Below are 25,823 nucleotides of genomic sequence, written 5' to 3'. Positions count from 1 at the left end.
CCACTCAGAAAGCTGAGGAGAAGGGTCCTTCTGCTAGCCAGCATGTTTGACTACATCTTGATCCATATATTCCTCCATATCTGCTTCTCTACCAAACCAGCTGTTTGGCTTCAGATTCAGGACCCTTCCCACCCATTCCTGACTGCCACCTCACAACCTTGACAGGAAGAGCTGATTCCCACCTCCAAGCTGCCCACATCATCCATAAGCCAAGTAAACCAACCAGCCTCTGCGCTTTCTTCCGTAGCAAGCCCCTCCACAAAGTTAAAGGAAAGAATCTGGAAAGTAGCTCCCCTCCTTGTACAAAAACAATTTTAAGAGTGCTTTGAGGTGTCTACAAGAACCACCAGTCTCCAGCTCCTCAGGTCTCTGCTGATGGTGCCAACAGACATGGTTGCCCTGGGCCCTCCTGCGCCAACTGATGTCTCTTTGGAGATGGGACCATCACGCACCTTGGAGCACCTCTGTGGTACACGCTTCCAAAAACAATGGGAAGAATAGCTGGATCCCAAGGCTTGCACTGCTTTTTAACAGTAAAAAAAGCAAAGACCACTTGAAAAAAATATGCATTGTAGAGGAACTCTGCCAGATAAGCCAGCTTTGAAGATAAGCACTATTTTTTACACAACCCACTACTCTGTACAAAACTGGACCTTTGTGCATTTTCCACTGCAGAGTGTTTCTGGAGGTGGCAGGAGGAAGGAAGGATACGGCACACCCTGTGCTGCCCAAGAACAGCCCAAAACACTCAAGTTTTGCTATTTCATTAGGGCTCCAGCAAAACTACTTACAAGCAATTCATAGCAATAGAGTGGTCTTCATCCAGGGATCCTAGAGTAATTTGCAAATGTGAAATGATGCATTACTTGCATATATTAGTAGACATGAACTCAAAGTCAATGATGATACAAGAGGGCTTGTAAGCACTCCTTCCCACCACGTACATGGTTCCCACAGCCAGCCTATTTCTTCTCCTTTCTTAGAAGCCCATTTGCTGCGTGCACACACTGGCACAGAAATTTGTCAGTCCCCATCCTGGCAGCTTGCTTAGGATGTGGCTGGTCAATCACATTCCACAGCAGTGATTGAACACGACCAGTTGCACATTGTGAACAGTAGCGTCTGAATCAGCTCACAGGTCTGCTTTATCAACAGTCTGCTTAATTACAACAGAAAGGCTCATTTATTATTCCCTTTTCAAACGTAACTTTCCCACTTTTGTAGGTTTTTTACCTTAAAACATTAGTATAACTGGGTTAACAACCATAAAGAATAGGCAGTTAGTTTTATGGATGAGATTAGCTAACAAGCTTGAACAGGTTTTATGTTTGACTTTCAGCTGATCTGGACTCGTTAAGTCATTTACCTGGTCTCTGCTGCAAGACACTCATTACCTCACTGCGTGCAATTCCTTGGATTTCTTTTCTTTTTTTTTTTCCAAAGTCATACCTGAAATACCCCTTAATTATTTGTGGTCTGGCAGAAGCTGTAATACTAACCTATTAATGTTAATGAGAAATACAGCATGCACAATAATGATCTGCCACTTTATGTGCACTGAAATGAAAGTGAGCAGGTTAACTTAAGCCTGAAAGACTGTTTAAACTCTAAATTTGAAAATAGAATTTGATGGTGCATGATTAAACCTCAAATTCTGCAATTCACGCAGGCATTATTGGAACAAGAGTATGTTAACTTTATAACAGCAGGAAGGTTTATGAAATCTTCCTTGGAAAAAAAAAAAAAAAAAAATCAAGCTTAAAAAAAAAGCACTCGCTATAAAACACCGTTTTGCTCTTCTTCTACAAATCTTTATGATTTACTTTTGAGTCAATAACTCACTAAAATTAACAAGATTAAATTATGTTTTGACAAGTTCCAGTGCTGATGAACAGATTTTCAAATCACGAATCCAGCTTCACCTCATTTTTCCACCACAGCTGACAGTGGAGAAGTGAATCATTCATTCCTTCTGGCTTTTGTGTATTTTATCAAATGCTACAGGGAACAACTGACTTCCATTCCCTCAAGTAATTTCATAAAATGCCAAACTTAATGTTCTTTCACACTTTAATAAAACTAAGTTCTATAGGAAAGAAAACATCCGTCTAGCCAAGCTCACCCATTTTGGCCATATGCTGCCATCAGATCAACCTAACCAAAACAGATCTACTATACATAATTCTGCCACTCAGAATGCATATAAAATATGCCTCTGGATAAGCTTTCCACCGTTCCTTGGCAGCATACAAGGTCATCTTCTGCACAAGGCTTGGGTCCTACCTCACCAAACAGATGGGTGTGACAGCTACGCATCATTTAGGATAAATAAAGGAGCTTATTTGTCCCCAGAGCCAAGGAGCTGAAGCAATCACAATACACCCAGAGGACAGATATATGCAAGTAGCACATGTCCAAAATTTAGTGGAATCCACACAGAAGAGCTTTGCAAGGCTTCTGAAAGAGGTTGAACAACCAGGACAACAGCAAGAGCAGTCCCAGAAGACACAGACCTGAGACTCCAAGGGAAGAAAAAGCAAGGACCATTTCTAGGTTGAACGCTAATTAGAAACAGTGAGCGAGGAAATTGTTCCCCCCGATCAATTCTCTCCCGTGTTGAGGAAAGGACACACAGAGATCTCTAGCTTTACTGTCAATCTCCCTTCCTCAGCCACACAGCTGAGAGGACCCCAGATTCTGGGTAACTGGTCAAAAAGGAAGTCACTCCCTGTGGGCAGAAGTCAGATAACCATAAGCTTCTGTTTTTTTCCCAGTAAAACAGAGTTGTCACAATGCCCGCAAGCTCTGGGAAAAATAAACACCAAATTTTCATCACAGCCATTGACAATCTTAAGTAACTACCAAAGTCAATGGGCCTGTGGCAAACAGAGAACATGATCCCTGTGATAATACACCAAATCCATAAACCCTCTGTTTTTGTGTACAGACTGGATGTTTTTAAAGTGTTTAAACATGGCACCCGGGGTACTATCCCAGCCCTGCTGAAGTCAGCAGGCTCCACCAGCTCCTGCACCCCACAGGGACATCATCCAAGGTCATGCACCATGTGAGCTTGAAGGATGTATCCTCCTCCCAAAAACTGAGCATCCTCTCCCCTCATGCCTCTCCCAGGAACAGCACCTACTGGAGGCATCCCAGAGTCAAAGAGGCTGCTCTATGTGCAGCTGCAAACGTTTTATTTATTCTGAAAAATTCAACCAACACAGCTGTGCGATCTATGACTCAGTGGAGCTAGCGTCTTACTGCAGGCAATCACATTTATTATAATAAATAACTATAAATAAATAATGAGGTTGCTTAACAGGGACATGGGTAACCTGTCTAGACAATCGCGGAGGTGACATACTCTGCACTGGAATGTCCTCCAGATTTCAACAATAAGTCTTTAAAAATACCACAGTCTGCTTCTCAGCATCACCAGCACACACTTGGCACGTTTAGCTAGTAACATCTCGCTCTCTAGCAAACCTTCACCAGAGCAGACCTTTAGAAAGATCAGGCAAACAATCCAACATGCAGAACTTCTCATAATTTACTGCCACATAAAATAAATTCTCCTATTTGGAGCAGCAAACAATACTGCTCCATCAACAGGCTGCCCTACCCACGGCTCAACAGCACCTTGCGACCATCACCCGGGTCTCACGGTGGTGCTCTGTGGAGGGGAGAACCCCTCTTCCCCTGCCCTGGCATTTCACTGCCTGCTTAATGGAGAAAAGCACTGGCCAAACTAATAGCTGGGACATGTGACCTTAATTAATTAGCAGAGCTAGTGGAAAATGCCAACTCTGCATTGTCACTGCCTGCTTTCAAGGACCCTCTGCCTGCGTCAGCAGTACAGAGACGCTGGGTCCATTAACGTTCGCTCCTGGATAAGGACAGATGATGCAAGAGTGGCTTTAGCAACCTGGTACAAGAGAGGCGAGGTCTGAGATAAAGGAGTAACCTCCTGTGAATCGGTTTGTGGTGAAGGTCTTCCCTCTCCATAAATGCTTCTCTGACTACTCTGTGATGGGCTCTAGGAGAAACCACCAAGAACAAAGCTAAGGTCAACTGGAAAGGATCAGGAGAGCGAGCAGATGGCCGCCTGCCACCTCACCCACCAGCAAAATCATTCACTTCAACTGCACCATGAAATATTTCCTCATTTCTTCCTCTCTCCCTCTAGCTGCCTTCTTTCATCCATGAGCTGCATCTATTTAGGTTACAAGACCCATTTAGCACGTACTGGGGAACAGCTGGGAAAGCAAACAAAAAAAAAAAATCAGACCAGTGCCTCCCCCAATGACTCCAAAATCCTAGAGGCAGCTGCAACAAGCAATAGTCCTCTGGGAGCAACAGAAAAAAAAATTCTTATTCTATAAAAATCTCTCTTGCTCTCAAACAGGCCTGCAGTTATAATCAATTTCAATAATAAACTTTATCAATACTGGGCACCACTCTTCAGGAAAAGATCTCCCTTTGTCCCCTAAGCCGTGCATCTGCCCTTGGAGGAAAATCCCAGTGCTCTGAACTTTACAGAAGTAAATTCTGCAAGCAGCAGCTCTGCTAATGTTTGCAGGACAGCCGTGAGGAGCTCGATCAAGGCTTAGACACATATCTGGCTTGCAGGACAGATGCATGTTCACATGGGCACTGTTTCGTCAGTCAGGTCCTAACGTTTGCTGAAAATCTTGTGCATCGCAGATATGAAAAACCACAATCACAGCTGCTCGTTGGGATTTCCATTTTTATTTCCCTGGGTCATATTAGGGAATGAAATATCTTGTAGTTTAGCAACTAAATTTATGCCTTTTTTTTTTTAAAAAAAAAAGTACTGTTATTGTTACCACCTCTAAACCATTAAGACATGTCCAGATGCTGTGTTAAGTATGTTTTGGATACCTGTAATAAATAAAAAAACTAAATCCCAAATGGACTACACTTTTTCAGGGGACACGACCTTACCAATTTCAGCTCCTCCAGCACCACAGGCAGCCTTGCAATTTAAACCTGAATTCTCCCTCCAATTTCCCAGATTTTTTTTTTTAAAGATCAAGTTCCATCAGTATCCACCGCACGTTGGATTTATAATGCTAATCAAACTTCTCCCGGTAGAGGTAAAGTTTATAAATTAATTCTGGGTAAAATAAATACATCAGCCAGTCTTGGTACAAACATTCCTGCCTCTGATTAAGCTGAATTCCAGGACTGTGCGGCATGCATTTCAAAAGGGCAAAGTGGCAGGAAAGATGCACGCTCTGCCCAGCATCCAGCACAGCATATTTGCATCAATGTGACCTCAAAGCGACAATGCCTGGGCAGCTGGCAGGATGAGACTCGGAGTTATTATGCAAAAGTGCAACTCGCTTTGCTGTTCCTTCATGCCTCCTTACCCACGCAGCGAGCTCCAGGTGCACGGCGGCGGTGCTTGCTGAAGGCAGGGCTAGAGGTTTCAGCTCTGAACGACCTGGCCCAGGCGCTGGGATCAGAAACAGTGTGGCCAGCAGGACTAGGGCAGAGATCGTCCCCCTGTACTCAGCACCTCGAATCCTGGGTTCAGTTTTGGGCCCCTCACTACAAGAAAGACATTGAGGTGCTGGAGAGAGTCCAGAGAAGGGCAACAAAGCTGGTGAAGGGTCTGGGGCACAAGTCTTATGAGGAGCGGCTGAGGGAACCGGGGGTGTTTAGCCTGGAGAAAAGGAAGCTCAGGGGAAACCTTATCACTCTCTACAGCTACCTGAAGGAGGGTGTAGCGAGGTGGGGGTCAGTCTCTTCTCCCATGTAACAAGCAAGACGATGAGAGGAAACGGCCTCAAGTTGTGCCAGGGGAGGTTTAGATTGGATATCAGGGAAAATTTCTTCACCAAAAGGGTTGTCAAACATTGGCACAGGCTGCCCAGGGAAATGGTGGAGTCACCATCTCTGGAGGTATTTAAAAGACGAGTAGATGTGGTGCTTAGGGACATGGTTTAGTGATGGACTTGGCAGTGTTAGGTTAACAGTTGGACTCGATGACCTTAAAGGTCCTTTCCAGCCAAAACGATTCTATGATTCTATGATGACTTGAGTACACAGCCGAAGCTGAGGGGTCCAAACTGCGCCTTCCGAGGCGCCTTGGATGCTCTGAGATATTTATAAATCAGTGCCCACAATACAAGTTGTACTTTCCTGTTTTATGCTAACTACAGGCACCTATAAGAAGCGATCAATAGTAGTCTGTGCCATACCCTAAGAACCCTAAAATATTAAGTGCAGGAACCATCACAGACAAGACATTATGGCATTTATACCGGCTGAACTCCTATATCAAAAGCTATTTATACACTATCTCAGCAGAGCTGAAGTGTTCATCCGCTAACAAAATTGTCTGGGTGGTTTAAACAGGACCCAGGGCAAGAAGCTGGCAAAAGTATGAGCAGCCATGCTGCCCAGCTTCAGGTGTAGCTCTACACCGATCCAGCTCCCAGTGCAAACAGTGCAAAGAAAATGCATGAAAGCTGCATCTAAGCATTCATGCATGGAGAATATAAGGGCAGCAAGGGCATCTCAACCCACTGGGAAGAAGAAATTTCTAACCTTGAAATCATCTTGATTATACCCATTTTGCTGCAGTGTTAACGCCAGGTTGACCAGCTTGCTGTGCAAAGCCCACGGGCACAGAAGAGGGCACAGAGCTGTCCACCAGCCAAGGTGAGACCCTTCTCACCCACCTACTTGGGCGCCCGAGGAGCAAAGGCTCCTCTGACCACATCCCTACCACCCATGGCAGCCCACACCCACCATGATGCCAGCACCAACCTTCCTCCTCGGCTGTGCCATGGCACAAAGTCTTGATTAGTTGCCATCAAAGCCCCAATTTATCATTCTTTAAAGAGAGAGTTGAAGTGTATATGATATACCTGATAGGGTTCACTTAAGCAGACACCATTTGTTATTGTAGTAGGTACAGTTTAAAGAGTAGTACGAAGTACTGTCCTCATTAAATGAAAACACAGTGGTCCAAATCTCTGCCTTCAATTCCACAGTGAAATTCCCTCTCTTCCACCATGGACGTGGTATGATTGCCAATTAAAAAGTGAAATCAGAATGCAATGCAATACTAAAGCAATTAAACTGGAAAAAAGTCATGAGAGCAGGATGAACACAGTCTACTGGGGAAAAAAAAAAAAATTAGTCCTTTAAAAGCAACAGTAAAAACCTGTAGGTACCAGATTTGATTTTAAGAAAACGTTAGCAATGATACATATGCTCACAGTTGAGTTGCCAAGAGGAATTAGTTTAAAAGAAAAAAAAAAAAAGTTTAAAAAATACACTTAGAAAGCAACAATATAGTTCTGGATTATGTACTGTCACTCCCGTATGCTGCTGCATTACAGAATGCTTCAGAGATCACAAAATGCTCTCCCCATCACCAAAATGAAGCCAAGCAAATTGCTAATGATAACAGTTAAAGCAAGATGTGGAAACTCAGTTCTAGAAATGAAGAGTGTCAAAAACTGCAGACTTGTTTAACAGCCCGGGCCAGGCAGCCCAGTGCTGCTCACAAGCTTGTCCTCCCAGCAGACTGCTCCCAAGAGCTAGGGCAAATCAGGAATCACTAATTACGAGTGTTTAAGGAGGATGCAGTGACATTCCTTTGTAAGGCTGGAGCACTTTGTAGGTAGGACACTGACTTTTAACCTCTCGTCCCATCATACAATTCTAATGAGTTTTGTGGTCCCAGCATTAACCGCGTGGAAAACAGCTGACGCTGCAAAAACCCAGCTCTTATCATTAAAGCTAGCCGGATCCTGTTCTTCATCCAATTTTAAGAGAGAGCTGGTGTGGGGCATGAATTATCTCCTTCCCAGGCAGGCCATCCCTCTGGGGAATGGGGTCCTCATTCAATCAACGGGATGAGCACTGTTGTCTCTAACAGGGACGCGTTGGGCCACGAGAGCATCACCCCTGCAAAGCCCAGGGCATACACGATGGTGAGTGTGCAAATTCTGGCTACGCAGCAGCCAGGTTGAGCAGCACCGGAGATCAAGCCAAGACCAAACCTGGCAGCACCCCAGGACACAGAAGACAGGCAGCATGGACCCACCCCAGGTCACAGCATCCACTTTGACATTTTCAATGCCCTTCAGATGCCTCCAAGAGCAAGCTGAGGATGAGCTGCTGAAGGCACAACAGCAAGTACAAACACCTTCCCCAGGTAGTTCAGACTCCTGGTGACCTTGCTGCTGTGCTGCAGCTCCCAGAAAACTCTTAATTTCAACACAAAACTGAAGTCCTCTAATGTTACCTCCTCTAAAAGCTTATCTTGTGCTCATGAATGAAAGTAATTCTCAACCAAAGGGAACGAAAGGGTTAGATGATCTGTGGGCGACACAGGTTTTAGACTGTTCAAATTTCTGGGCAGCTGGTAAGAAGGGGGGGGTCTGACCTGAATTAGCTAAAAATGCCTAGATGTTTTACAAAGCTTTACTAGTAAACTCAGCTATCGATCAGGGCACTGACCCTTTCAAGTCTGCACAAACCTAGAATTTCAATGTCTCCTCCAGGTATCAAGAAGGAACTTCAAACCAAGGCCAAGTCTAAACTATCACAAGTAATGTTATTTTTAAAATGTGCTATTAAATCATTGCTATTTAAACATTGACAGTGAAGCACTTTCTGGTATCTTGCAGGCACCTCTAGGACTAACCACTGCAGAAACAAGTATGCTCAGACAAACACACACATCTGAGGAGCATTGGGATGCCCAACTGCACAAGCTCGTCCCTTAGTTCAGATTTTGTTCTGAGACTCTAAGACACAGAAATTTAATGGGATTTACTTGCTCATTCTTTATATCTCAGGTTTATGGATTTCATTTTGACAGCCTCCATCCTGGGCTTAAAACCTGCAACACTGAGTGCTACAACAGTCTTCAGATGAACTCGCTTTCAACTCACAAGCTGAGAGCAAGGAAACACACAGCCCTGCAGGTCATAAAACCTCTGCTCAGCAAAGAAAAACCAGCAAGATGCAGGTCGCTCAATTCAGAGCAATAATTTCCACCTCAGGAGGTTGGAGAAGGGGCAGCTCAAGACACTGCACACAACTCTCGTTGGGCTGGACGCGGGAACGGGCAGCCAACTGCAACAAGCAGGTAGTTATTTCGGGGAAAACGTGGTATTCCGAAAGCTAAACAGAGGCAACAGCTTCCACTCGCAGGCTGTGGTTAAAACACGTGCCTATATATAGTTACAGTAAGTAAAAATGTCTGTTGATACTTCTGTTATGCAAAAGTTGCTCTATTTATTAGCTACAGCTCTATAGCCTACGGTGCCTTCTTCAACGAACCTGCAGGAACATCTCCACTAGCATTAACAAAATCACCAGTGTAGATCTTGAGGAGACCAGCTCTTTGCCACCCAGGAGCCGGCGGCTGTCCCGCAGCAGGAGCCGAAGCCCTGCAGCTTGTGCTGCTGCAGGAAGATCTGGGCTTGCAGCACACAGGACTGTCCTGCTCCAGCTCCATCAGTCACTGCCTCCACCTGCATCTCCAGCAGGAAGGGGAATGAACACACCAACCCACTGCCACCACCAACCTTCTGGATTTTAATTAAGTAGAAATAAAAAGTCTAAAACTCTACGGGGAAGAACTGGCTGCTGGCTTGCTTCTTACAGTGAGTCGTTCCTCCAGCATCTGCCTGTCCCCTCCAAATTGCTTTTGTATCTTGCTGTACCAAATGTCTTTTTCTTCTTTGGGACACTGGAGGGGCATCTCACAGGAAGGGTGACCAGATTTCACAATAGATGGTTTTGAAGGCTGGTGTTAAATTTGACACTGTAGCTCCAAAGTAATTGTGACTAACCACTAAATCACCACGTGTAATGGATTCCTCCAAACATTTATAGCTAACAGTTCCATTATGCTTTAATCTGGAAAACATCTAAACGACTCTCCACAAAAAATTAGAGGGGAACATAAACATCTTGATAAAAACAAGATTCCACAGATACTCCACTTAACCACAGTGACTTCTATAATATAATGTCTAGTGCAATAACATCCATTACAGTGCAGTCGTTTGCTATTTGATTTTTAAACCCACACTTCAAGACATCAATCTAGAGAGCATTGAGTCTACGTGAAAGGTGAAACAATCAAGAACAAACTTCTAGGACAGTGCTGGAAGCTGCAAGGAGGAGTGAGTAGTAGCAAGGGAGCTGAGCAGCATCACAAGGCTGCTTGGCACCTGTGGATAGAAGCTGCCTCTCCCTATCGCCAAATGAGAAACTCAAAGTTGCCCTTGTGCTCCTGGATGCTCATTCCTGCACATCATTTGAATCAAAAACCCTCAGCCCATAGTAAAACACTGCACTGTAAGAAATGTCTGTCTGCCCTCATTCAGCTTCACCCTCTTCCTAAATCCCTGATTTCTAAACTCTGAAGGTCTGGGGGCAACACAGCCCTGGAGGGAGAAGCACCACCTTAGAGATCCTGGCTGTCCTCTTCTGTCTGGAGAACAATGCCAGTTTGGTGGGGACAGAAGGTGGCCTTTATGCAATGAAAACCCACAATAAAAAAAACACAATTAGCTAAGCACACAAGAAGCAAAAGAGGGAAGCATTACTGATTCATTCCCCTTTCCTGGAAAAGCCTGAACTGTGGTTAAGTGGAGGACAAGTTGAAATTTTCCATTAGTGGGGAAAAAAAAAAAAAGCTTGTTTAAAGAGAGAAGGGGAAAAAATCCCTCAGGTTAGTGTTCAAGTACAGCAACAATAAATTTTACCAGAAAATCTCTGCTAGGCAGATACTCACCCTGCTCCCAGCCCAAGGAGCAGTGGAGCTTGCAAAAAGGCTGCTCTTGTTTACCACAAAAACTGTGTAGAAAACAAAAACCAGTAAGAGAATCCCAGTCTTCAAACAGGGAAGGGAACAGACAGCCTCCCAGCAATTTTTCCTCCAGTTTCCCTGCCTGGGGGGCACACGAGGAGGGAAAGCAGGTGGTAAGGGAAGAGCTGGCTGGTCTGTGTGCACCAGGGGATGCAACTGCTGTAAGTGACCCCGAAGAGCTTGACGGCGCTTGCAGCCTGCAGTGATCTTAACTTCCTCTGGGCCAGGGACACGGGCATCAGTCTAGACCAGGGACATAAAACCACTTCACCACCACACCTTCCTGAGTTGTGCTGTGCACTCCTACACCACAACCAAGGATCAAAGCCAAGCAATGCAATAAGTGACTGCAGCACATCCCAGCCCTGGTACCTGCATTAAAGTGGAGGCTTTTGCTTTTGTTCTTAACAGAAAGGGATGTTTCATCTCAGCTGCTCAAGCAAAGAAGAAAAACAACTTGTAAAATAAAAGGATGTTGTCCACATGAGCTAAAAAGCCTGTGCTCTGCTCCCCCCTTCTCCAGGCATCCCAAACTGACTCTCATCAGCTAGCAGATTTTAGGATCACTTACGCTAGCACAGGTCATGCCCTAGGGACACAACATCCTCTTCAGCATCTAAAAATCCTACCACAACCCTCTTCCAAAAGACAGTGTGTCTCCCAAGTCCTGTAACAGTGCCCAACAAAAACTCCCACAAATACAAAAAGGCAACGACTTCGGGCAGCCCAGAACTCCAGCTGCTGCCTTTATACCACACCCCAGATGCCCTCTTTCCCTTTCCGTGGAAAACTAAGTCAGTCCTCTACTGTAACCAAAACGATTAGCCGGACTGTAAAAGATGTAGCCCTAGACAGGCAAGCCATCTGCAAATGCTCACATGTCCAATGACTTCTACCTGCTCTGTGTTTGGAGGGAGGAGACCAGGTTTCCACCCCAAAGCTGTCCTCAATAAGGAAACAGGTTCTATGTAAGTTGAATACGCAGAGGTGAAGGTCACAGGAAAGCAGTTTGGTAATGCCTGCTGCCAAAAATGAGCAACTTGCCTCACAGACTGTTTTAGTTTCTCCTGATGATCAGATTTCAGCTTGAGTATCCATAATCACGAGATGCCAGACTTCAGGTTTAACCAACCTACCCTCTATTATAAGCAACAGGTACAAGTACTAGGATTCCAATATGTACTGTCATAATATCCTTAAATACCGACATAAATATCCTTAAAAAGATCTTTTAATCACAGGAGTAAAGAGACCAGAATTCCACTTATCTTGAAGCAGGAAGCAATTCACCTTCATGACTTCAGGTGATACATAAGGAAAAGCAGAAGCAAAACTGTGTGGCTAATTCCAGAAAAATAACATGACGGGAAAAGCAAAACCAACCCTTTAGACAAGAAACAAGAGAGCCTTAGATTCCTTAAAAAAGCCTGTATTTGCAGTCTCCAAAGTACAGTTAATTTGCAGCATTTAATACACAAGTTGTCATACGCCTTAAACCTCAATTTCCAGACCTCAGCTGTACCTGGGAGAGCAGCAGGACGGGCTGAGCACACGATCAAATCCTCTGGCACGACTGCTGAGCCACCGCAGCCGAGGCAGAGAATCTGCTTATATATTTTACAAATAACCGGATCCTTCCATAATCCAGGCTCTGAGAAATTTTTATCTCGCCATGAGCTCAGCTGTTCTTAAGTCCTTTCTGTGTTGGTTTTTTTTTTTTTCTCTGTGCTGCCTGATACACTGACCAATTTATAAAAGGGATTGGCTGATGGGAGGTCTGGATTCAGGGTCAGACAGAGCTGGCCCTTCCAGTATACTCTCCCAGATGCTGGTGGAAGAGAGGTTTAAAACTCCCCCTCTTTCCCCTACACCCTCAAACCAAACCTGCCCAGGAAAGGCATCTACTCCTACAGCCTTCTCCTGCAGAGGCCTGGCTGTCATGCAGAGTCTGAAACAGCTGCTGCTTCTGGTTCTGCAGGTCCCCAACCCAAACCTGATATACTAGCCAGGACAGACACCGTCACACGGACGCATCAACTTACCCAAGCTGTTCTCTACATCTTTGGGTCTTGTAACAGGGAATCTCAATTTTCACTTGTCTCAGCAAGTTTCCAGACCCTACACCCTCTGCTCGTCCTGGTACACACGCAGCTGCAGCACTGACCAGTTCCAAGTTGTAGGAAAAGGAGAATTACAGCAGGGAAAGCTGGCACCCCACAGGAGAGCAAAGACACATGAAATCCCAACTCTGCAGAGCAGGAAACTTCACCACCCCAGAGCACCAAAAGGTGCTCACACCATTAGATGGACCCTTGTTCTGGAAAGCGCTTAGCAATACATTTAAACACTTTAAGTATATGCTTAAGCAATATATTTAAGTACTTTTGTTCACACAATATAGTTCAGGCTTGACAAGATATAGTTTGTGTGCATCTTAAACCCAGTGATGCACAACCTCCTTCCGATCCCTTCTCCAGAAATATTGTTCTCAGTTATGTGCCTTCACTTAAATGTCGCGATAAATAAATTTAAAAAGATTTAGGGCAGATTTTCACAAAACCTGTACTGTACCAAACCTCACGTCCAACACACTTAGCCATGCTCACAGACAAGGATAGCTATTCACACACTTTTGTCCTTGCAAGCAACAAAAGAGCTCAGCAATCCAAACATAAGGCAGTGTTCACGCATTTCCCGTGCAACATTTTCTGCTGACTGTACTTCTAGAAAAACTGCAGTTTCTTCTTGCTTGTGGTAGCATGTGGAATATGCCGCAAAACACTGGGTGATAAGACAGCTTGCAGAACTATTCCCCAGCCAAAATTCATCCCTAGCCATCACCCTCCTCTTCAATTGTTCTGCATCACTGCTAACAAGGTGCGATCTCCAAACTCCAGCAGATATTATCAGCTGAACCTCAGCACTACCCCTTAAATCTAACTCAGTGAGGAAGTTGCCTCTATCCATAAAAATTCTGGGAGTGCTCATATTCCAACCCAGAACACTACTGGCATCCAAAACACAAATAGCAGCGTGGAAACTGAGCCAGTAGCTTCTCAGGAGAAGCAGCTGCAGGTGCAACTACTCTTTTCATTTGTTTTCTCTACTTCTCCTCTGGAAAATGGATGAAAAAAGGCATTTATAACTCTACTTTGCAAAATGCATCAGTTATATTCAAGAACATGGGCTTACCTGGGGTCTATCTGACCTGTTCCAGGAGCAGAACTGGTTTAAATATCTATATAGGATAGTTTTGCAAACTAACCGTGTTCAAGAGACACAAGTAACTGACTGCAGCTTCTCCTAGGTCTCTGCCACCACTGCCTTCTGATGGTCCATTCCTCTCCACTCTGAGCAGATGGAGCCTTAACAGTCACCCATTGCAACCACACAAAGCAAAAGCTTAAAGCAGAGCAGCAATGTTTCATTCCATGACTTTGGTCAGGACATCTGGTGTTAGATACCCAATGTGTCCTATTCAGGAGAGCAAGTCCCAGCTTTTCTCACTATGCTTTTCTATGAGCCACAGAACTGGGCTCACAGACATACCTTTAGGGCATGCTTAGACCATATTTTAGGACAACTGGACCAGACTTCTGATCTTCCCAAGTCATTCCTTCTGAAGAGTGAAGTCAGAGACTGCTTCATCCATAAAAAGGGGGTGAAAACTAGATTGTGCAAGAGCTCTGGCATGAAAGCACTGAGCAGTGTGACCACACACCAGCAGCTACATCATCAGGAAGCTTTCCTCTTCCCTTCCTGGGAAGAGAACGAACACCACAGCCCCCACAGGACACCAGCACGGGGCAGTGTACATGGCAGGCTGGAGTCACCTGTCACTACAGTACATTGGGTTTATATTTAAAAACTACAGCTTCCCTGAATTCAAACTAAACACTTACTTAAAAATACTTCCAGTGCCTTTACCTAAGATTAGTCATGTATAGGCAGCAGAGCTACTATATGCAGTCAGGCCAGGAAGTCCAACATCCTTTATGCTACACACACACGGAAAGATAACCTGATGCAAAGAGATGAATTACATAGACAAGGTAGAGGCCGAGAGGAAGAGGACAGGCACGGTGATGGATACAGGACTCATCCCAGGTGTAAAGTCCTGGCTTCTCAAATCCCACTCACATGTTTAGCCACCACTTTTCTCCCATGCACACCAGAGCCAAGACAACAGACCTCAGCAGCAACCCACTGCCAGAAAGCCAAACAGCTGACCTTTAAGTCAGCTTTATTTGAAAGCCAAAACTCTACTCCACATTTTATCGACCTAAAGTTATTGGAAATCACCAAAATGAAAAAAAAACCTATTGAAGTTTCAGCTAAAGAGGCACAGTTAGGAAAAGAGAAAATATAACAGTGAGACCATGCCAACACAAAAGCTTTTTCTCTTACCAGTGACTGATTTGCAGCACACAAGAACTGAAGGAGTTAAAGCCTAATTTATGCCATTTATGTTTTTCCAATCACTCAGCTATCATCAGGCAGACACATCCTGTTGTGTCTGACATTTCCTTGAGCACTTTTGTCTTACTTCTCTGTGCTACCACTGTACCCATTAGATCCAACAGCCCCACAGAAAAACAAACAGCTCTGTGAAAGGCAGAAGCCACACAGCCATCTTCCTCCCCATCTGCATGGCAACATCAGTTCCACGAGGAACGAAGCCTGCTGCTCTGCTGGGAGCATCGCACGGACAGATGCCTCCACCCACATCCAGCCCCATATTCAAGTCCTCTGTGGGCAATGAGTACTGTGGGAGGATGACTCCCACAGCATCTTCCCTATCAAGATGAGTTAGCTGCTGCTAAAAAAAGGGAGAAAGTTAGTACCTGGTAGGTTTTGCTCAAGCAGGACACAAGCACATTCCCAGTAACTTTCCCTGAGCCTGCAAGAAAAAAACACAACCTCAGAACAGCTTGGGAATGCTCCAGGGAATAGCTTTCCCACAGGCAAAAGGAAATGCTCTCCCCTCAGCTACCCTGAAAAAGCAAATCTCAAAAGCAGCTTCTCTGGCTTTGACCAAGGAAACATTGTTTTTCTGAACACAAGGAAGCTTGGAGAAAATAATCAGTCACAAAGAGTGCTTTACTCACTTCATTTGGCTGTTTGCTGAAGGATCCCACAGTCCAAACAGCACTCTGAATGAGCAGGTTCCCATTGTTGGGAGCCTTGCAATGTTTTAGTTTACCCAACACAAAACGGAGTAAAGGAAGAACTGATCTTCCAGCTACTTGGACCTCTAAGAGCATCAGAGGTTCACAGTCCTTTTGATTATGGGAAATTAGGAGCATTTGCTACAAGGATCTCAGGAAAGGCATAGCATCCTTCATGCTTCTATGGAGATGTGCAAAATCATTTAATGCTGCAAGATTATTTCCCTCATAGCTGCATATATTTAGTTGTATCACATCAAAAGTTTGGCTCCTTCAGAGTTGGATAAGCAGCTGAGAACCAAGAAGTAACATGATTTGAGTCTCACCCCTAATGGATCTTATGACTTACAGGTCTCTAAAGACTAATGATTTTTTTCAAGACTAAATAAATGGAGATTTCACTCAAAGCTGTATATAAGCAATGTCTTAAATGGATTCTGTTTTTAACAGCATGAATAGCTGAGGACGAAGGCTAGAGTCAGGGAAGAGGAAAAAAGCTGGTCCTAACTGCCACTCTTTCAAAAACATTATCTTGTTATATGCATATATATGCTACTCACCCAGAGATGCATGAGTGGATGGACACTGCAACAGCGAGTGAAGTGTTACTTTTTATTTCAACAAAAAACACCCCGCTGGATGTTAAACACAGGTCCCACCCAACAAAAACATATTGAAGGAATTAGACATTCCCTGTTTACATCAGCAATGTGAACTTGAACTCAAAAAAATAGACTGCTTTGGCTTCTTAGTCTCACATTAGCAAATGCAATTATCTTTCATTAATTTTTACAGAGTGTTCACAGTAGAAATTAAATCATTTCTTCATGTCTGTTTAAGACAAACTTTACTATGTTAATTATTCATAAATACCAAAGTCTGCTACTTATTACTCATCACAAATGGGATTCATTTCAATAATGCCTGAATAACTCGGTGCTACCCTATTAGTCCCAGAACACACTGTACAATTGCCAGCATCAGCAAATCAATCACAAGCAACAATCCACGCTCGCTCTCCAGTGCCAGCTGCCAAGGAAGAAGAGGAAGAGGAGGAGGAAGGCAGGAGCAGCACTGCCTCCCCACCCTGGTCACCATGCTGCCTTCATCCTCCCACACAAAAACACCGTCCCTCATGTCCTGTTCGCTTTGCTTCCATCCAAGATGCTGCAAACTTCCACAGGCGCTGCTTGGGTGAGTGTCCCAGTCCCAAACTGGGAGCAGGGAACTGGGCTCTGGAGGGAGGAAGGCAGTGGCTGGGGATGCTCCATCGCTTTGCTTCCCTGCAGGTTTACATCTGGGCAGGCAGCTGCCCAGCAATGGGAATTAGCCGATCGAGAAGGGGAGGGGAAATTAACCCTTGCAAGTATGTAAGAAGCCTACAAGGATAATTCCAAAAAAGGCTGAGTCGTGAGGGCTGCTCGGCCACAGTAATCCCCGCAGAGCGAAACAAAGCCCAGGCGCCATTTCTGCAGCGAAGTGGTTAAATAAGGAATTACTCAGAGGTGCCGCTGCTCTGCAAGGACAGAGCCAGCCCAACGCGACTGCACCAAAGATTGGACCTTACCGGGAGGGGAAGAGGGGACTGAAAAGTTACTACAGCAAGCAATAAAATATGCGTGAATCTGCTGGAGTTACAGGGTTTTGTACTGTTCCCTCGGTCATTTTAAAAAACATACCTGGCCACACCAAAAAAAAAAAAAAAATCTCAAAGTTGCACCAAATTACAAATATATATATTATTTTCCCCATAATAAAGTCAATAAATCATCAGTACTGTGGACACAATTCACTCCTCCTTACCCTCAGTCGGTGCTCGCAGGGGGCAAACAGGGCACACAGACAGCCCCTCACTGGGTCCAGCCACCGTGGGCTCCAGCCCTGTGGTCCTGAGGCACCCATGTCCTCTCACAAAGATCCATTCCCGCACCCCATTTTCAGCCACGTATTAATTATTTTGCTTTCTAGCAAGTTATGTGAGCTCATTTGGGCTGACACCGTACAGAAACGCTGCCTTTATTATTACAGTTGTGGAGAAAGTAAATTAATGCAAAGGATTGCACACAGAGGCCTAATCCATTTGAGGTAAATCAATGCATTGCCCATTTAAATTGCTCTGCTTTCCTTCAGAAAAGTACATTGAAGTGATTCATTAGGCACTGAACTGTTCACAAGAAACAGACCAATTCTCTTAGGCATGCCAGTGCATCTCTGCTAGTTAAATTTAAAAAGCAATCAAATCTACTAATAAGTCCTTTTTGCCGACATTTACATCAGTAGAGAACATGATCCCTGACAATTCAGATTAAATAAATGAGGGAGAAATTAATCTCAGTTAATATGCCTCAGAACTGATGCTCAACTTGTAAAACTTAAAAATCTGTCTTTTAATAAAAATAAATAACCTATTGGCGATGCTTGACTTCCGAGCGCCTTTGATAACCTTTATTAAAGGTTATAAAGTTATGAAGAGGAATCACAAGGCACAATCTGTGTCTATTTTAATACAGCTGACGCAGGTATTTATAGTTTAATTTAAATATTTATTAATTCCCAGAAAAAATTAGCAGAAAGGCACCTTTTCAAGAAAAAGTAATCACATCTTAGTAGAACAGCACCATGCCACAGTGTTTATATTCCCACTCCCTTCTTTACGGAGGACCAATGGTGATAACAAATGCAATAAATAGTGCAAGGAATTCTTGCTCTACTGCAATCACTGGAATTTATTTTTGCAACAGCTAATATCTTCTCTCTACCAATAAAAAAGTTCTCTGAATTTAAAGTAAAAGGCAGTAGGAAACATATACTTTTAAATAACTAAAAGTCAATTTGCACTTTTATTAAAGATTGCACTTTTATTAAAGATTCAGGAGAACTGAAGAGACTTAATATGGTAAATGATTTTTAATCCCTTTAAGAAGTCCTTTAAAAAGTCCAACACTTTATCTGTAAAACCAGTGATATCAATTTAGAGAGCTTTGTAAGTCTTATACTCCAAAATTAAAAAAAAAACCATGAACTTAAATTTACAACCAAGACCCTGTAATGGGATTAGGTGAAAGAACTACTTGTACTTATGAAAAGAATCCCCTGCCCTTCCCCTCAAAGCCCCATTTTTGCTCTGCAGGCTGTCCCACTGCTTCCAACACCCCAAAACTAGACCCAGTTTCAGTTCCACCAGGTGCCAGGCGGGGAAATTCAGCTGCTGCAGACACACATTTGCAGGTGGCAAGGTGATGTTCTCCTCCTGCAGCCGCAGCAGCCACCACACCAAAATGAGCAGGGTCATTAGGAAATCCCGCTGATAAATGAAGCGGCCCAGAGCTGCTCAGGCCTGGCAGCATCTCTGCAAACGCTTTGTTATTTTTTTTTTTTTTCAGCTTTATAATTGTTGCAGAGTTTTTCGCGGGGAGTTTCACCGATGTGGATTTCAAGGGCAGGCAGGCACCGTCCTGGTGCTCTGGCCAGGACCCAAGAGACAGCAGGTCACCCCATCTGCTCACTCACAGCCTCCAGCTCAGCCATGCTGGTGCCCTTCTCTCCCCGAGCAGCACCCCTGGCCAGGCTTCACCCCCAAAGCAGCAGCGCTGAGCTGGGGGACCCCATTCTTGGAAGTGGTGTCTGCTCCATCAGCATCAGTCCACCTGCTGACGAAGCCTTTGTTATCTACCGGAAGCCTTGGGGCACCGTGGGACTCTACAGCATCTCTCCAGCCTACAAGGGGTTTAGTGCCTATTTACAGGGTTTAACCATTCCCAAATTCCACCACTACAGGTGAAACAACAGAGCTCATCCCCTTGCACAGCTATATATCACCTTTGCTGTATCAATAGCAGCTCAGGCCTCTCCCTAAGAAGCAAACCCCCTTCAAGTGATTTTTCTCTCCCTGGCAGCACTACATGACTTTTTTTTCCCCGTCCATACAGAAATAGCTTACTGGGAAAACCCACACACAGGGCCCAGCATGCTCCATCAGGATCCCAGCTCACTCTAGGGCCGATGGCAATGCTTGCTGCAGCAAAGCCACCTCCTTCCCGGTGCTCTGCCAGCGGTCTGGCTGGCAAGGAGTCGGGCACACCACAGGGGACCACAGAGCAGATGAGATTTGCAGATGCAAATCCTACCACATTTCCAAGAGCACGATGATTAATCTGTTCAGCCAACGGAACCACACACAGTTTGCTGGGAAATGTTTTAAAGCATCTTTTCTTTAGATTTTCGTAAGACTTATGTGAGAAGAGTTTCACTAACATGTAGGGACAAGACAAGAACATCCACGCACTGCCAGGGGCTTCTGTTCCACATCACAACAACATGGTGCCAGGCCTCCCAAGAGCCAGTAGGCACCATCCCTGGTCCTGGTCCAACAGGCTTGTACCAGCAGCGTAAAATTTCTTCCAACCTCAGACTTCCTGGCTCCGGAGGCAGTTCTGCAAGCTCGTTCTCCTCTCAACAGAGGATGTCTCTTCCCTTTAATGCTAGCCAGGAGGGACACCAAACAGCCACATCTCTCACCCAACAAGGGTACAAAGCCACGACACCACTTCAGAATGTGGGTATCTATATTTGCTGCCATGTCTCACTACATTTTCCAGTCTAACCCCACAGCCTTTTGTTTCTTGCAGTGGTGCCATTGGATTTATTGCTATAGACAACTTCGGTAGACACTTCCCATAATAATTAGCTAAAGCCAAGCGAAATCTCAGTTCTGTGATGCTCTCACGCACAGTTACTTTGGATGCGGCCTTAGCTCAGTGTGCCAAAAGCTTTGAGGCTTCCACAATCAATCACGTGACCCAAGTCAGTCACTCATGACTAGGAAAAGGCACATTTCTCCTTTCTCACCGCCAACGAACTTCTGCAAGCTCGTTCTCCTCTCAACAGAGGATGTCTCTTCCCTTTAATGCTAGCCAGGAGGGACACCAAACAGCCACATCTCTCACCCAACAAGGGTACAAAGCCACGACACCACTTCAGAATGTGGGTATCTATATTTGCTGCCATGTCTCACTACATTTTCCAGTCTAACCCCACAGCCTTTTGTTTCTTGCAGTGGTGCCATTGGATTTATTGCTATAGACAACTTCGGTAGACACTTCCCATAATAATTAGCTAAAGCCAAGCGAAATCTCAGTTCTGTGATGCTCTCACGCACAGTTACTTTGGATGCGGCCTTAGCTCAGTGTGCCAAAAGCTTTGAGGCTTCCACAATCAATCAAGTGACCCAAGTCAGTCACTCATGACTAGGAAAAGGCACATTTCTCCTTTCTCACCGCCAATGCCAACCAGCTGAGACAACCCCCCTCCTTTCTGCCACCACCATCAGCCCATTCCACCAACCTCCCAAGCAGCAAATCCAGAGCACTCAAAGCACCAGCTGTGCCTGCACCTTCCCTCTCCCAAGATTTCCAGATGCCGCAGTGGTGAGCAGCGCTGGTGGAACAGGAGACAAGCAGGAATGGGGGAATACAGAACATGTACCCCAATGGGACCCAAGGAGGAAAAGAAATAAAATCCCTCTCCCCACACCCAGAGATTCATGTTCCTCTAGGGGAAGGAAGGACCAAAGGAGAAGAGGGAGATCTATTTAGCTACTTACTACTTATTAAGGAGCACAGGCCAGCACTAAAAAGGCAAGCAAGTTTTGGGAACCTATATGCTCGTAGACAGGAAAGCATCACTGTGCTAAATCCAAAACAAACAAACAAAATATATAACAACAACCATCCTGAGTATTTCTACTGCTCCAGTGCAGGAATCTGTCCTCCAAACCTGCAATTCCCATAGAAAACAGAGGCAGACTAGTGATGGGATTAAGAGCAGAGGTTGGAGGATGAATGCTGCAGGCAATAAGGTTCTTCATGAGCACAGCATCCAGGCTGACCCCATCATATCAGATCACAGTGATGATCCCATCAGATCATCACAGTGATGTTCTGTACCTCGTGCTGAGCACTAAGGCCCAGGACAGGGTATCCTCCAGATTAACAAAGGCTCAGCTTTTAAACAAAAGGCCCCTACAGAAGAGCCCAGCTACCCAGCAATCTGACAAGGAGACCCTCCATGCCCCTCAAGGCAAACCTCTTGTGCAATCACACATAGGTGCAAACTAAAAATTTTCCTGGAACAACGACCACTCATTTGGCTGTTGCCAGACAAGGCTACACACCCCAAAGACACTAACTACAGATTGCATTATGCAGCTGCCAAGCACTTCAAATCACTCACAGCAGGTCTCACATTTTTAATCACCTCGACTATAAAGGCAGGAATTCCCCCCTTGTCAAGCCACACTTAACCTGAGGAAATCATCCTCTGCTCCTGACTGAATCCTGCTCCCTGCCCCAACAATGTTCCCCAAACAGGCCTTGCACTCCTCCAAGTCTCTCCCTGCTCTCTCAGGATTTGCACACCAAGGCTGTGCCCCTCCTTCCCTCCTCGCCAGTGCTAACCCAGCACAAACCACCCAGGACGATCAGGCCTCCCCCCAAAATCCCAGTGCAGGAACAGCCAGGCCGGCCCCGCTCAGAGCCAGTGAGGCTCCTCTGCTCAGACAACCTCATCCCACACCTACCGCTGCTCTGAAAGCGGCTATTATCTGTCCAGAAAGGGCTTAGATTAGAGTCTGTTACTGGCACTAGGAATAGGCCCCAACTGACTAGTCCTCAGCTGAATGTTGCTAAATCGAGAACGCAAAACAAAATTAAAGACAAGGTATTACAATGGGCAGGAAGACTTGAAGGGACTATTGTTCATTTTAGAACTTCTCTTCCTGTATTTTTAAACATTTAGAAGTTGCAGTCCAAATAATTGCTTGTCAAGACATTATTTGGGAGAATATCTGTAGCTATTAAGCAAGCTGTGTAATTAGGTTATTAAAAACATAACGTAATTTCAAAGCCTGTTAGAGAGTAGACCTCTACTTAACACAAAATCATCACAGCTTCATTTTCCTCCCTCTCTCCTGGCTTCAATCCCGAGTCACAGCAACCTCTTAGAAGTCAGCTATGATGATGTACACGGTTTGCGGGACAAGTAACCATCGCTCTGAACCTTTTGTCAAGTACACGAAATGCTTCTGTTTCAACTCAAAAAAAGCATGTTTGGCAATCCAAAAAAAACCCACACACAAACCCAAAAGCTACAGACAAAAACTCCGCTTTCCAAGCCTGGCGTTCCCTTCTGCCTAAGGTGGTGGGTTCACGACAAGGAGTCTCTCGGTTTTCCGTAGGGCACGACTAACCCTGACCTGTCCCTGGGGAAGGAAGGGAATCCGCACCCAACAGCTACAACTCTGCAGGCAAACCCATCTCTGGGGTAAGAGAAAGAAAGATCACTGGAAGCTGTTCAGCAAAACAGAGAGGACGTTATGCAATTTCCATTTCTGCTGACAAACAACGTATTTATAGGACAGGTAAAATAAACTACGTAGCCTAGAAGGCTCAGCAGCCTGAAACTGGGAAGCTAATAGACCCATAGGGCAAGGAATTATTTCCTGATGGTTGCAAATGGGATGTCACAAAAATGAGACAATTAAATTTTAAAGCAGTAGGGAAAACAAAAGAGCAGGAATCACAATAGCCAAGTCTCATAAAGAGCTGCTTCCTGGGTACAGGAAGATAATGATGCTAACCATTTTTCTACTAGATGGCAGTGTAGTGTCACACTATATAAAAGGAATTCTAGAAAGAAATTGCTTTCTATTTCAAGTGAATCTGTGCTCAGACTTGACTTCAGATAGCATGATATATAACAGTACCCCCAATGTAACGGGACCTGCCGTTAGTCTAACGGTGCAATAGGAGTGATACCCTAGTTTCTAATTTCCCAGCGAAGCAATGTGAAAAGACACTAAAATCCTGGGCTGTTCTGCAACACGGTACAGCTGCACGCACAGCTGCGGACAAGCTACTCGGTCTGTTACCACTGAAGGCAGGCTGTAATCAAACTGCTCCAGGAGCAGAGGAAGCAGGTCCTTGCTGCTCAGGAGGAGAAGCAAGCTGGGCTTTTCAAAGGCAGGGGCAGCATTTAGGCAACCACCTGGCTACGGTCAGGCAAGGCTTAGCAACTTCAAAGGAAGGCACAGAGAGGAAGAGAGCAGTGTCACTAAAATTCAAAATGCAAACACAAAACAAACAAGGTTAGGGCTGAAGGACGATGCAAATATTTGCAGGTAATATTCAGCCATAAGAGTAACCTTTACTTTGCAAGGCTGTGATCCACATAAGCTAAACTTCAGATGTAAAGAGATGCAGCGGCTCACAAACACTCCTAAAACCAGCATTAATTCCTGGTGTACACAGGAGCTACAGCCTGTGTACCCGGGGAGCTTAGTACAACGAGGGGGTTCGCCAGAGATGGCAAAGCTCTGGGGGAAGGCTGCAGGCAGCTGGAGGCCCCTCGCTTCTGCGTGAGCTGCGGAAGAGCCGCACCGGGGGGGCCCCGAGCCGCGGGGCTGCCAGGCCCGTTCGTGTGACATCGTGCACGGTGCTCGCTGCCGCTAAGGACCGGGCTCTGCAACTCCTGGGCTCTCCCCCTAGCAGTTACAATCGCGACAGCCTGCGGGACATCATTTCCAACGCTCCACTCGCAGCAGAGCAGCGGTCAGGTTTTGCTTGCTCCGCAGAGCCCAAGGCACGCTGCACTCACCGCGGCAGCCCCGGGCCGCTCTGGCTCCCGGAGCCCTCGCTGCACCCCAGTTCGCAGTCTGCTCCGTGCCGGGGTGCTCGGTACCGACCGGGCTCACAACACCCCAACCCCCCCCGGCCCCGCAGCGGCACCCCAGCGGGCCCGCCGGCCACCCCGCCGCCCTGCCACCGCCACCAGCCGGGGCGGGGGGCTCGGGGTCCTCGGGGAGCTCCCCGGGGAAGGCTCGGGGCTCCCGCACGGCCTCACCTGGAGGGCCGGAGCCGCACCTCCTTCTTGCTGTCCACCACGGAGGGGACGCAGTTGGTGAGCTCGGTCCAGTCGGCGTGCAGCCCGCAGCTCCAGCCGGTGGAGAAGCGGGAGAAGAGCCAGGTCTCCCGCTTACCGGGCCGGTGGCAGGTGCACTTCTTCTGCCCGGCGCGGCACTCGCAGGGCTGCTCCAGCTGGATGTTGCGGACCAGGTGGCGGCCGAAGGTGGTGCCGCCCGTCTTCTGGATGTGCAGGAAGACGATCAGGTCGTCCCCCTTGATGTTGAAGTCCACCCGCCGCAGCAAGTCGTCGGCGGAGAAATTGAAACGGGGAACAAAACGCGCCGGCGTCTCGTCCTCCGCCCGGTACGGGTCGGCGGCGGCGGCGGGGCTGAGGGCGCGGAGTCGCAGGAGCTGGCACTCGGTGCCCGGGCAGACGTACTGCAGCACGATCACGGCGAAGAGGAAAAGCATCACCAGCGCCAGCAGCACCTTGTGGGACCGGTCCTCCATCGTCACCGGGAGCGCCGCGCATCGCCGCCGCCACCGCCGTCGCTCACAGCCGCCGCCGCAGCCGCCGCCACCGCGGGGGGCCGCCCCGGCCGCGCTCCGCCGCCATCGCCCCGCTGCCGCCGACGGCCCTTCCCGGCAGCCCCCGCGCCGCCTCCCCTCAGCGCGGCCCCGCTCCGCCCCGCCCCGCCTCCGCTCCGCCTCGGCCACGCCCCCTTCTCCGGGCCACGCCCTCTCCACCGGCGCCGCCGCCGGGGCTCTCCGGTGAGGGCGCGTGCTACCGTGCGCACGTGCCCGAGCCGCGCTGCGCCGGGACCGGGACGCTGCGGTACCAGAGCGGGAGGCCGCCGCTGCAGCAGGGAACAGCCCGTTCCG

At 46.5% G+C, this 25,823-nt stretch overlaps 1 protein-coding gene across 2 annotated transcripts in view; it reads right to left on the bottom strand.

The window, feature by feature from the left end:
• Positions 1-25,530, bottom strand: part of HS6ST2 (heparan sulfate 6-O-sulfotransferase 2) — a 134,951-nt gene extending 109,421 nt beyond the window's left edge. The window contains exon 1 of one of the 2 annotated variants that reach the window (XM_068412096.1): positions 24,940-25,530. In XM_068412096.1, the coding sequence (XP_068268197.1) occupies positions 24,940-25,451 (512 nt within the window). In that variant the 5' untranslated portion in view covers positions 25,452-25,530. The remainder of the gene's footprint in view (positions 1-24,939) is intronic. The other variant, XM_068412097.1, reaches the window with a different exon arrangement.
• Between the last annotated feature and the right edge of the window lie 293 nt (positions 25,531-25,823).

This window comes from Nyctibius grandis, chromosome 13 (genome assembly GCF_013368605.1).
Source record: "Nyctibius grandis isolate bNycGra1 chromosome 13, bNycGra1.pri, whole genome shotgun sequence".
NCBI classification, from domain to species: Eukaryota; Metazoa; Chordata; class Aves; order Nyctibiiformes; family Nyctibiidae; genus Nyctibius; species Nyctibius grandis.
Note: the sequence above shows the minus strand (reverse complement) of the source record. Positions and strands in the feature narration are given on the sequence as shown.